At 32.2% G+C, this 12679-nt stretch overlaps 2 protein-coding genes across 2 annotated transcripts; both read left to right on the top strand.

Moving 5' to 3' along the window:
- The first annotated feature begins 6528 nt into the window (after positions 1-6528).
- On the top strand, positions 6529-8044 carry LOC133680903 (probable inactive 2-oxoglutarate-dependent dioxygenase AOP2). Its single transcript, XM_062103930.1, has 3 exons — positions 6529-6993; positions 7118-7439; positions 7569-8044. The coding sequence occupies exons 1-3, from the start codon at positions 6617-6619 to the stop codon at positions 7809-7811; spliced, it is 942 nt and encodes a 313-aa protein (XP_061959914.1). The 5' UTR covers positions 6529-6616; the 3' UTR covers positions 7812-8044.
- A 2584-nt stretch (positions 8045-10628) lies between these two features.
- Positions 10629-12079, top strand: LOC133680971 (2-oxoglutarate-dependent dioxygenase AOP3-like). The gene is made up of 3 exons (XM_062104044.1): positions 10629-11045; positions 11201-11522; positions 11705-12079. The coding sequence occupies exons 1-3, from the start codon at positions 10678-10680 to the stop codon at positions 11951-11953; spliced, it is 939 nt and encodes a 312-aa protein (XP_061960028.1). The 5' UTR covers positions 10629-10677; the 3' UTR covers positions 11954-12079.
- The last annotated feature ends 600 nt before the right edge of the window (positions 12080-12679 follow it).

The raw sequence follows: 12679 nt of genomic DNA, 5'->3' as shown, positions 1-12679 counted from the left end.
AAGAGCAAGCTTCGTGTTAGAGAAAAACACACAACTGCTAGTCTATAAATGGCTTAAGAGTCTGTGTTTTCCGGATGGACATGCATCGAACATATCAAGGCTGGTTAATATAAAGGACTGTAGATTGTATGGAACAAAGAGTTATGACTGCCACGTGTTTATGCAAACATTCATCCCATTAGCTTTTCGTGATTTGTTGCCAAAGGGAATATGAGATGCACTCACAGAGATCATTCATTTCTTCAGAGATCTATGCTCCAACAAGTTGAATGTTGAGCACATTGAGAGGCTTCAAACGAATATCATCGAGACACTATGCAAACTTGAGATGATATTCCCTCCATCATTTTTTGACTCAATGGAGCATCTCCCTATACATCTACTGTTCGAGGCAAAAGTTGGAGGACCGGTCCAATATAAATGGATGTACCCATTTGAACAGTCAGATATTATAGTTGCAATGTAATTCATATATAAAAGTATTTTCTATGTTTTTCTTAATTCAAAATACTTGATTAATTCAATGCAGGTACTTGTTTAATCTCAAGAAAAAGGTTAAGAATAAGGCGCATGTTGAGGCTTCGATATGTGAGGCCTATATTGTTGAGGAGATCTCAACATTTATCTCATACTATTTCAAACCTCATCTGAGAATGAGAATCAATCGCGTTCTATGGCATGATGATGGCGATGAAGTGCCTTCCAGTGGGAACTTGTCAATATTCTCCAATACTGGATGACCCACACCTAAAAATGCCGTAAGAGGAAGATATTTGTCAGAACTAGAGTTCAAACAAGCACACAACTATATTCTATTTAACTGTGATGAGCTGAGACCTTTTATTCAGTAAGTTTATATATGTGTAATACTAATTAAACTTTGTTAGTAATATACTGTTAATTATATATTGTAATATCATACACTCATTATCACTTGCAGGCAACATCGACAATATTTGCTCTCCAATAACTCACAGCTGACCGAATCCCGGATCTTTCAATTACAAGATGAACAATTTGTCACGTGGTTCAGAACACATGTAAGCACTATCACAAACTCATTCTAACTTGCAAAATTACTGTACGTATGCATGTCATTACGAGATTCTCGTTCATTTACTGTTTATTAATGTACATTACATACAAGGTTTATCAAGTGGGAAGGAGTGCACCTAAGTCATTGTCTTCACTACGTCTAGGGCCTGAAAGAAAAAGTAAGTGCTACAATTGATATTTTGTCAATGGTATGTTTTCCATACTGAAGAATACGGGCAAGGAAGAAAGACATACAACAACGATGTTTGTGTTAAGAGATCCACAAATAGTGAGTTAAAAGTTGACTACTATGGTAGATTAGAAGAGGTCGTCAAACTGCAATATCATAACAAGCAGAATATAGTGTTTTTATTCAAATGCTATCGGTATGACACGACTGACAGATGAATCAGAGTTGATCCGCACTATGGTCTAGTTGAAATCAACTCAAAAGCTAGACTCCGCAATATAAACGATGTCTTTGTTTTCAGAAAGCAATGTCAACAAGTTTATTACACATACACCCCTTCATTTAGAAAGGATAGATCAAGAGTAGATTGATTGTCAGTTTTAAAAACAAAACCCCGGGGTCATGTCGAGGTTGTTCAGGATAAGAACGAAGACACAAGTGTGCGAGATGAAGTCTTTCAAGTTAGTGAGTTGGTTGAACCATATCGAGTTGCTCCTTCGATTGAATTGGAAGAAAATTCAAATTTTCGTGTTTTCGATGATAGTCTTGTTGATGTTGACGTAGAGGAGTTGAATGTTGTTTTGAGCTCTAGCGGACTAGCAAATGTCGATGAAGAAGATGATATCCATATTGAAGATTGCGATGAAGGTGATGACTATTCAATTGATGACGAAGTAGAAGAAAATTCTGACTAACTATCAAAATGAAGCCCCGTGTAAAACCCTTTTTTTCATGTAATTTAGATTATGAATGATATATTTTGTAACACAAAATATTTATTACTTGAAATGCCATAATCACCGACGTCCATACCGACGAAATAGCTCCGTCGGCATTTCACAGAGAATTCGAAAATAATTACTTGAAATGCCACAATCACTAAAAACAATGCCGACGGATTCTAGTCCATTGGCATTTCACAGAGATTTTGAAAATAATTAATTGAAATGCCACAATCACCGACGACAATGCTGACGGATTCTAGTCCGTCGGCATTTCACAGAGAGTTCGAAAATAATTACTTAAAATGCCACAATCACCGACGTGAATACCGATGGATTCTAGTCCGTCGATATGTTATCGGCAAGTCAATTTTACTGACAAAATTACTGACAGACCGTGCGAATTCCAAAGGGTCGTGCATTAAATGCATCTCTGACCGCGTCATCTTGCCGATGGAATTACCGACGGACCACGAAAATTTTGGTGGGTCATTAAAAATTTTGGTGTGAAATTCAAAAATTATCGATGAATTTTTGACACTTCACTGATGGAATAAATTAAAATAATAATTAATTTTATATCCTTCAGTGAATCCGTCGGTAAAACTACCATATAAGTTCCAGCGACTGCCCCTTCAGTTCATTTTTTCTTCTCCTTCGTTTTCACCTTAAATTTTGATTTTTTTCCTCTCCATTCTTCAAAGCTTTCACCTACAATCTCTAGCAAGTTTTCTTGTGAATCTTCATCAGTTTAAAAGGTATGTATTTCTTTTATTTCATTTTGCTTTAAGGGTTTTTTTTTTTGCTATTTTTTTTGTTATGTTTTTTGTTTTGGTGTATTTTTTGTAATGTAGATAAACTTTTGAATTCAACACATTATTAAAGTAAACATATTTCATTCCTAAAGTCCATATTTTTTTTTGAATTTATTGAATATTTTTTATTGTTGTATTGACATAATTATTATTAGTTAATTTGTTGAATATTTATTGTTAATGTTGAATTTAATTTAGAATTAGTAATTGAATATGTTGGAATAATTATTAATTTTACTCTATTATTGCATGATTTGTATTTAATTTTTTCCATTTATTTTGATTGTTAGTCTAGAGTTTTTTTTGAATTTATTGTTTTGTTGTATTGGCATAATTATTGAATAATTTTTTGAATTATAATTGTTAATGTTGAATTTACCTTAGTATTAGTAATTGAATATTTTGGAATAATTGTTAATTTTACTCTATTATTGCATGATTTATGTTTAATTTTTTTCCATTAATTTTAATTGTTAGTCTAGAGTTTTTTTTTATTTATTGAATATATTTTATTGTTGTATTGGCATAATTATTGAATAATTTGTTGAATTGTAATTCTTAATGTTGAATTTACCTTAGGATTAGTAATTAAATATGTTGGAATAATTAGTATAGATTGGGTCAATTGGTTGTGGCTATTGTTAATATGTACAGGTTTGTGGATTTGGGTAGTATTCCAGTATAGGGGAGGTGCTGTAGAATTTTTTTTTAACATTTGAATTTAATTATATAATTATTTTTATAAAATTGTATAAATGTGAAGAATGAAAACCAGAGCTGGTCGCTCACGTATGGTCGTAGCTAGTTCGTTTAGCAGCGAGGATGATATTTCCTCAGGTGCCTCTCAAGAAGAGGCACCTACACCACCTGCGCTGTCAACTGATGCTGTCTTTTCCAACGCTAGTTCATAGCGCACAGGCGGCATGCCTTCGCAGCGGAATCAATTTACCCGCAAGTACGAGGCATAGTAGAATGACGACCTTTTTAATGTTAGTTTGTTAAGCTTTTAGTTTTTTTTTTAAATTACAACATAATTTATGAAGTAATCACTATTGAATTTATTTCATTTATTTTCAGGTTCACAAACATTGAGGTTGCCCGAGTAATATCATTGGCATTTAAATCGTCGATGGAGATTCCATTATTTTAATGGAGTCAGATATCCAAGCATCCTAAATGGATGCCTCGAATCAATGCATGGTTTAACATATTTGAGGTTGGTGTTAGTTTATAATTTTCAGCTTATTTCTAATAAATTATTAATATAATTGTAAATAAATTATTATATTTATTTAAAATTAATTATTTATACACATGACAAATTTAGCTGGGACAATGAGTATAACACTGTTGCAAGGAGGGTGTGAGAAAATCACGCAGCAACTAGGCAACATCGAAAACAATACAAGATTTTTTTTAAACAAAAATTTATGTTTTGAAATTTAATTTTTGGTTACATGAAGTAGGTTGCGTGATTTTTGGTATGAAGCACAAAAAAGGGCAAAAAAAACTGTGAGCGATAGGGGTTTCCAAGGCTGGAACGATGTTGCGGTTTGAAAGGATTTCAAACCGATATACATCCCGGAAGATATATGGCCGCACTATCTTGAGCACGTGACGTCTGAGCAGTTCACACAACGCTCACAGTCTGGTGCTGGCAATCGGAATTGGCCAATTCATGGCTCGGTGACAACGCACACTGGCGGCTCTATTCCGTTTGCTGCACATGCGAAATGGATGGTAAGATTAATTTAAATGAAATATATTGTTAAATTAAGTTGTTGTTAATAATTTTTTTTTCATTATAGGCTTCGTCTCTTGGACGTGAGCCGAGCCCGATGGAGCTGTTTGTGGAGACGCATGAGTAAAGTCAAGACCGCCAAAAGGGAGCGCAACAGTTCGTTGATAATCGTGCTCAACATTTCGTGGTATGTTTGTTCAACCATTTTATTTTGTAAGTTATTATGTTTATTGAATTGAATATGATGATTACTTTTTTTATTTTCAGGAGACCTATAATAATCGGTTGAGGGAGAGATACGGGGACGATATTTTGACCCATCCAGAATTCGATCCGGATTTGTGGATGGAGGTTGGATAGTCAGGTGGACCCGATAAAATTGGGTTTACGAGCTCTCCGACACTACGGTCGACAACTTGCGGTCGGCCCGTAGTTTTTCAACCGTTGGGTGCTCCCAATTAATATCGAGCTCCCAATCTAAGGAGTTCGTGGCCTTGTAGGAACACATGGCTCAGCTCACCGAAAAATACGACCATCTATTAGCAGAGTACACACAACTCAAAGCGTCTCATGCACAACAAAGAGCGGAGTCTGAACAACTCAAAGCGTCTCAAGCACAACAAAGAGCGGAGTCTGAACAACTCAAAGCGTCTCATGCACAACATATATATTCGGTCGGTATTTCAAACACTCACCAACAAATTTATCAACGGTATGTAGCCGTCGGTAAATCATGATATCACCGACGGAATAAAATCTGTCGGTATATTTCAAGCGGGAAACTTTTTTTTGGCGCGCGAATTCCGTCTATAAAACCATCGGCAAATGGTTTTTTTGTGTTTTCGACCGATATAGTGACGGAATGTTGAATTACCAACGAGCGGAAAGCCAACAGACGTAATCCGTCAGTAAATAAATCATCGACGAACTGGTAATCAATCACACGCTGACGAAATATTTTCGTCGGTAAAACTGTGAAATCTTGTAGTGTTCTAGTATCTGGAGCATGGAATATATGAAATAGATTATGAAATATTAGAGCTATGATTCATACTTAACTTAATATTCAAATCCTGCGACTGAACTCCAAAAAATTTCAAAGAGTTAGAAACTCTAAATTGAAACGCTCATCTTAAAACTATTAAAGGTTTAAAAATATAGAAATTTTTTTCTTGCACCAAAAACAACGACGAAGATTCAACCTTGTGATATGGGGATATTATGAGCTTTCAAGATGCATTATTATCATTAATTTTATCAAAATCATTTTAGAGGATTATGAAATTAGGATCCCAAATCTAAAGAAAATAAATGTTTTAAATGTAATAAATCTTGCAATCTCGACTTAGACAATATGTGTTCAAACATATATAATTGTGAATTGTTTTTGACATTGTAAAATTAGATATATGGATAACATGGTTTCAGAAAATTGAGATCAACACTAAAATGATGAAAGAGTTAAACAACTTCATGTTCTGTTCTAATCAAAGAATTGAAGTATCATAATACAATAAATGTTAAGTACTTTTTGAACTGATTAGAAAAAAAACTACTACATAATTATTGAGTGATGAATAAATTATTAAGAACATCATGGAAAATGAAAAAAAATAATTAAAAATATTATTTCTATACTAGAATATAAAGCATACAAAGATGCACTCAAAGCAAAAATACTGCATATATATTGTTGCAATGTGAGAGTAGTTTACCAGAGCTTTTTAATTAATTCACTAAGAAAAATTAGAAATAAGGTTACATCAATCTATTTTTTTTAAAAAAACTTTAAAGTCATATTTTACGAAGGTATTCTAATTGAGAGATTAGTGATATATATAAATGGAACCTACGTTTTTTTTATTAATATATTATACGAATTATTAATAAACCACGTTAATTTCAAATCAGGATTAATAAAAAATATTTTTTAATTGAGGATATTGATTATCAAGGTATGTGGTTATACCGTATTTATAATTTTTTTCGTCTCATTTTGTCTTATAATGGAACACAAAGGCGCTATACATACTCTTATAAGAAACATAACAATAATTACCCATCACGACTTAGGATCCTGCAAGCTTGTTGATTATAGGGGGGGAAAAGAAGCATGGGTTCCAATGAACTGCCATCAAAGCTTCCTATTCTCGACTTCGCCAAGGAAGATTTGAAGCCTGGCACAAGTTCTTGGCTCAAAGCCTGCAGTGATGTTAGGCTAGCGCTTGAAGAGTATGGCTGTTTTGTAGTAGAGTACAACAGACTACCTCTAGAACTTAGAGATAAAGTCTTTGGTGTTTTAAAGGAGTTGTTCGATCTCCCGACTGAAACAAAAATGCAGAACAAATATGAGAAGCCCTTGAATGGTTATGTTGGACAGATTGCCAAACTCCCTCTCCATGAAAGCATGGGAATTGACAATGCAACATCTCTAGACGCAACTCAAAATTTCACAGATCTCATGTGGCCTAATGGGAACGATCGCTTCTGGTACGTATATGTATATTGTTTAATGAAGAGAATTAGCAGGTTCTACTTAACAGTTTCTTATAAGATTCCGACATGGTTATTTGTCTAACTAGTTTAAATATTTTTTCATCTCAATCTTGATTAGTGAATATGTTCTCAAGTACGCTAATCTAGCTGCAGAGCTAGACCGAATGGTGACTAGAATGGTATTTGAAAGTTATGGAGTAGAAAAGTACCATGACTCTTATGTTGAGTCTACTACTTACCTTCTTCGGCTTTTGAAAAATAGACCTCCCAAGGTGGACGAGCACAATTTAGGTTTTATCACTCACACTGACAAGAGCTTCACAACCATACTTCATCAAAATGAAATTAATGGGTTGGAAGTGGACACCAAGGATGGCAAGAAGATCAATGTTGAGCTTTCACCTTCGTCTTTTGTTGTCATAGCTGGTGATGCATTAATGGTGAGTCACTGATTATGATTATATTTCTTTCAAATTATATGCCAACCTAGCTACTGTGGATCGTAGGAATCCAATCAGATAATTATTGGTGAGTCACTGATTATGATTAATTATTTGTCTTACGTACAGACATGGAGCAATGACAGAGTAATATCTCCTAGCCACCGTGTTATCATGAACGGAAAAATAGACAGATACTCCCTGGCGCTGTTTGCTTTCAACAAAGGAATAATACAAGTTCCTGAAGAACTTGTTGACGAGGAGCACCCTTTAATGTACAAGCCACTGGATCATATTGGGCTCCTTCATTTCTATCGGACAGAAGAGGGATACAAAAGCAAATGTCCAATCAAGGCTTATTGTGGCGTTTGAAATTAAAGGGAAAAATGGACTTTGTACAATAATTAGTTGATGCAGTCTACTGCTTGCTATATAAGGCCTGTTTTCATGTATTTCGATTCCAATGCCAGTGTTTTCCTTTTCTTTTTCTGAAGGTTGATGGGTTTTCTTTTTCTCTTTTTTTGTGCTTGCATTTCAAAATGTATTAATGCATGCTTCGTACAAGAAGCAATTTAATGAATGTCATATGTGGTTATGGTTAGAAATCTGTTGTTGTTGACGATGATGTTATTATTTCTGAACTTCAAGAGTCATATATATGCCATCTCAATAATCGTGTTGTTTTATAAACTTTCACAAGCATGAAAATAGTGATATATATATATATGGCCATCACAGGGCTGGTTCGGCATGAAGTGTTCGTTGATCCTGTCAAGAAAGTCCTGGCTAATGATCCAAGTGATTTAATGAGCTGAAAAATATAAAATACAGCATCCATTTAAAAATAAATAATATTATTCGCTTTATTTCAGAAAGATCCTCATGCTTTTTATTTTCAATTGTTTTAAAATTAATATTTGTTTATTCAAAATATTAATTAAGTTATGTATTTTTCTACAATATACCTAATTAAAGTTCATTTTGTTATTTTAAAAACTATGAATAAGAAAGGGTGATACAACATATCAATTAATAATATTGAGAATTCAACATTGAAATTTCTTTGATACATGGGAAAATACAACAAATTAATCATTTAAAATGAGTTATTTTTAATGAAAATGAGTGTCCTCCTTCCACTCTCTCTCCTATGAATATGAAAAAAAGTAAGATTAATGAATAATTTTAGTGGTTGAAGCTATATTTCCGTGAGAAAACAGTTTTATATATATTGATCAACTAATCACAAGCGAATACTTAAAAAGGTTATGTGTTGCCATATCACTCTCAATTGCAGGTTTTTGAAATTCTAGTAAAAATTATTTTTTAAAATATTTTTTTCTTGTAAATGTATCAAAATAATATTTTTTTATTTTTTAAAAAATTATTTTTGACATATCAAAGATCCAGAAACACCAAAATAAAATTAATTTGAAATAAATTTTTTTTTTTTAAAAAAATACTAAAATATAAAAAACAAACAGAATCTTCATCTACCTTATCTCTCTTTCAGAGTCTCTCTCAATTTCGACCCGCTGGAAAAATTAAATCCTTGATGAACAAACAAGTCCGCCTCATTTGATTAGTGACACCCTCTATAAACTATACATAAGACTTATCTTGTGATGCTAAGAAACATAACAATGACCCTATAAATAAATTGTCTAGTCGCTGTATTAGGTTTCAAAACTTTAAAATATTCATACTTCGTACTCGCATTGCTTACCGCAGCACTGCACTACTCATAAATAAGGTGCATATTCACGTCTCAGCTACGACCGGGTCATATGTTTCAAGATGTGAATACCGCATTTTACTTACTGTTTTGGAATTAAAAAAACACAGAGAATAATGATAGAATTATATTTGATTAAAGTACAAAAAAAAAATACCTGTGTATAATAGTTAAAATAGAAAATAAATGGAGAAATATGTATTGTTTTATATTTTTTATTTCGAAATAGTAATCAACTGAAAACATATTTATTTATGGTGTCAATGTGTATGATAATTGTCAAGGCTTAGTTTAGAGTCTGATTGGAAAAAAATAGACATAAGTTATTGAGGTATCATATCAACTTGTGGTTATTAAGTCAACTTATATAAGTTATTTTTTATTAAAATAATTTTATTTTATTTTATTTATAAATTTCTTAAAACTGACCCGATCTTATTTGGATCAAGTTAACTTAATTACTCATGAAAATCTAAATGGGGGTAATGAAAATACCCTTTTTTCAATTCAACTTAAACCCCACCTAAGTAATGCTTCAAGTTAATTCATTATATCGAGTTTAATAATTATAGTATTAAAAAAATTCTTGATTGATATAAAACAATATAGGCATAATGTTGGTATCAAAAAAATATATTGACATCATGATATAGTTTATTTTTTTTCAAATAATTCAATAAAAAAATTGTTTTGAAAAATACTAAGTTATTAAAATTTGTGTTATTGTTTTTTTATTTTTAATTTGATCTTTATATTATATGTTTATTGGGATTTAGAGTTGATATTTTATTTTAATTTTTTTTATATAGTTATAACGGTATCGAAAAAATATCTCAGCATTAGGTTTGTATCAAAAAAATATTTAAGCATCACGGTGTCGTCTATTTCTTTAATTTAGTTAAATAAAAATGGTTTAAAAAAAATTAAGTTATTAAATTTTGTAGATTCAATGACTTGATTTACGAGTTTAGTGGGATAACCCAAATTAGCTTGATTTATAAGTTTGGCAGGGTATTTTTTTTATAATTGAACTTTAATTTTTTTAATTAATATTTTTTATTTCACCCTTCTTTAATATTAAATTGGTTGGAAAATAAAATTTATGATTTATTTTTGTTTGTTTTTATAGGATTATCATAGTTTCAAATAGAATTTTATATTTAGAGTTTGTGCTTGATTTTGCAAATATATGTTTTTTCCATATAAATAAATAAAAATAGTATACACAAATAATAAATTTATTAAATTTAGTAGAGTCTATAATTTAAATCGCAAGATGATTAAGGTCAATTCAATATTATGTCATCTTAATATATTTTTTTAAAAAAATTATAATTTTACTATTATTCAAGTAATATTTATAAAACCAATAAAATCCATTAAAATATTTCATTTGTCTTGTTATAGGTCGTTGCGATACTAACAGTATAAATTATGGATGGGTAAAACGCTAAATTGCGCATCTCAAACACACTCCAGCAAGAGAGAGCGAGTACAACAATCATGGGTTCTGAAACAGTGCCAAAAATTCCTGTTGTTCATTTGTCCAAGGAAAACTTCGAGCCTGGCTCTAGTTCCTGGCTGGCGGCTTGCAATGATATCCGGCGAGCACTTGAGGAATACAGCTTCTTTGAAGTAGTATACAGCGAACCTTCAATGGAATTTTACAGGGAAATTATATCGGTGCTAGAGGAATTGTTCAATCTCCCTCATGAAACAAAAAACAGAAATACACATCCTAAGCTCGGCCATGGTTACATGGGGAAAATCCCTGGCTTCCCTGAAGGCTTGGGGATCGAGTATGCAACAAAGAAAGATGAATGTCAAAAATTTACTAGCCTTATGTGGCCCGATGGAAATGAAAGATTCTGGTAAGATGCATGTTATTATATTATAATAAATATTTTTCTTTTTCCTTTTCCTTCGACTGATCATCTGAATCCTTGCGTATAGCTGTGTCCTCCTATACTCAGATTAATGTGAGTTTAATTAGTATGATTTACTTACTTTTTGTTTATATCTTTAGTGATGTCATCCACTCTTTTACGAAGATAGCATCTGAACTAAATCAGATGGTGGTAAGGATGTTGTTTGAAAGCTATGGTATAAAGAAAGACTATGAGCCTCTCGTAAACTCAACAAATTACCTCCTACGTCTGTTGAAATATGGAAGATCACAGGGGGAGACGAATGTTGGTTTTAAGGCTCATATGGACAAGACTTTCTTGACTCTACTTTATCAAAATCCTGTTAAAGGTTTAGAGATAAGAACCAAGGAAGGAGAGTGGATTACGTACGAGCCTTCTTCACCTACTTCATTTGCTGTCATAGCTGGTGATGTATGCATGGTGGGTTTATGCTATTTCTTATTTTACTAGTTTTCTCATCTATCTATCTATCTATCTATCTATCTATATATATATATATATATATTTCATTTGGGGTATAATTAATGGCCCCTTAATCGATTCATAACTCTTGATCATGAATTGTGTTGTTTGAATAGAAAATCTTGGTTGGTGTTGTGTAGGCATGGAGCAATGACAGGATAAAATCTTCTTACCATCGAGTCGTTGTAAGCAGCGAAGAAGACAGATATGCACTGGGGTTATTCACATTCCTAGATGGGGTGGTACAACCACCAGAGGAGCTAGTAGATGATGAACACCCATTACAGTACAAGCCCTTTGAACACCAGAAGCTTCTTGATTTCTATCAATCATACAATGATCCAAATAAACGTGACTGCAATATCATGAAAACCTACTGTGGTGTTTAATTCTCTAAAATGTAATGTGATTATGCTGCTTGACATGTCTCTTTTTCTTTTGTTTTTCCTCGGTCGATTGTTTTCAAGTGTTTAATTATTTGGTGAAGGCTATGATTCATTTCTACTTTGGGATTATTGATCTTGTTTCCAAACAACTTTCTAAACTTTCAGAAATTCTAAATTTTCCATATTGTTTTAGGAATCATTTATTGCAGAGATTTAAGCCCGTCCATCAATATCTTTCCATATTGTTTTAGGTATTATTTATTGCAGAGATTTAAGCCCTTCCATCAATATCTCTAAAAATATATGAATAATTTGATAACACAATTAACACTACTAGAAATTCGACTAAAACCAATAAAATTACCGATAAAATTTTTCTATCGGTAATTTATAGTGATATTTACCGACGGATGTAAATTCCTCAGTAATTCTGTCGGTATAAAATACAAAATTTCTTGGAATCTCAAATGAGATTTTAATTATATGTAGTTATGGAGTTTTTTGAGGTTTGTTCTAGTTAATATTTGGACAAACCTCAAATATACCCCCTCCCCCAACTATTGGAGTTGTATATTTTTCCCTAAATAACTTTCTATATGAATTTGGTTACCAAAAATATAGATTTTCAATTGGATCCTTGTATTAGAAATATTTAACAAAAACAAAAGTTCTCAATAAATCATCTTTGATTCTTACAATAAAAGGTACAATTTAGATGAAATCCATGAC

Source organism: Populus nigra, chromosome 1 (genome assembly GCF_951802175.1).
Source record: "Populus nigra chromosome 1, ddPopNigr1.1, whole genome shotgun sequence".
In the NCBI taxonomy this organism is placed as follows: domain Eukaryota; kingdom Viridiplantae; phylum Streptophyta; class Magnoliopsida; order Malpighiales; family Salicaceae; genus Populus; species Populus nigra.
Note: the sequence above shows the minus strand (reverse complement) of the source record. Positions and strands in the feature narration are given on the sequence as shown.

What these genes read in the sequence shown, in the direction of transcription:
- LOC133680903 (XM_062103930.1), top strand. Translation starts at nt 6,617, where the DNA reads ATGGGTTCCAATGAACTGCCATCAAAGCTTCCTATTCTCGACTTCGCC. An exon ending in AATGGGAACGATCGCTTCTG is followed by an intron (nt 6,994 to 7,117) that starts GTACGTATATGT and finishes AATCTTGATTAG; the next exon opens with TGAATATGTTCTCAAGTACG. An exon ending in TAGCTGGTGATGCATTAATG is followed by an intron (nt 7,440 to 7,568) that starts GTGAGTCACTGA and finishes TCTTACGTACAG; the next exon opens with ACATGGAGCAATGACAGAGT.
- LOC133680971 (XM_062104044.1), top strand. Translation starts at nt 10,678, where the DNA reads ATGGGTTCTGAAACAGTGCCAAAAATTCCTGTTGTTCATTTGTCCAAG. An exon ending in GATGGAAATGAAAGATTCTG is followed by an intron (nt 11,046 to 11,200) that starts GTAAGATGCATG and finishes TTATATCTTTAG; the next exon opens with TGATGTCATCCACTCTTTTA. An exon ending in TAGCTGGTGATGTATGCATG is followed by an intron (nt 11,523 to 11,704) that starts GTGGGTTTATGC and finishes GGTGTTGTGTAG; the next exon opens with GCATGGAGCAATGACAGGAT.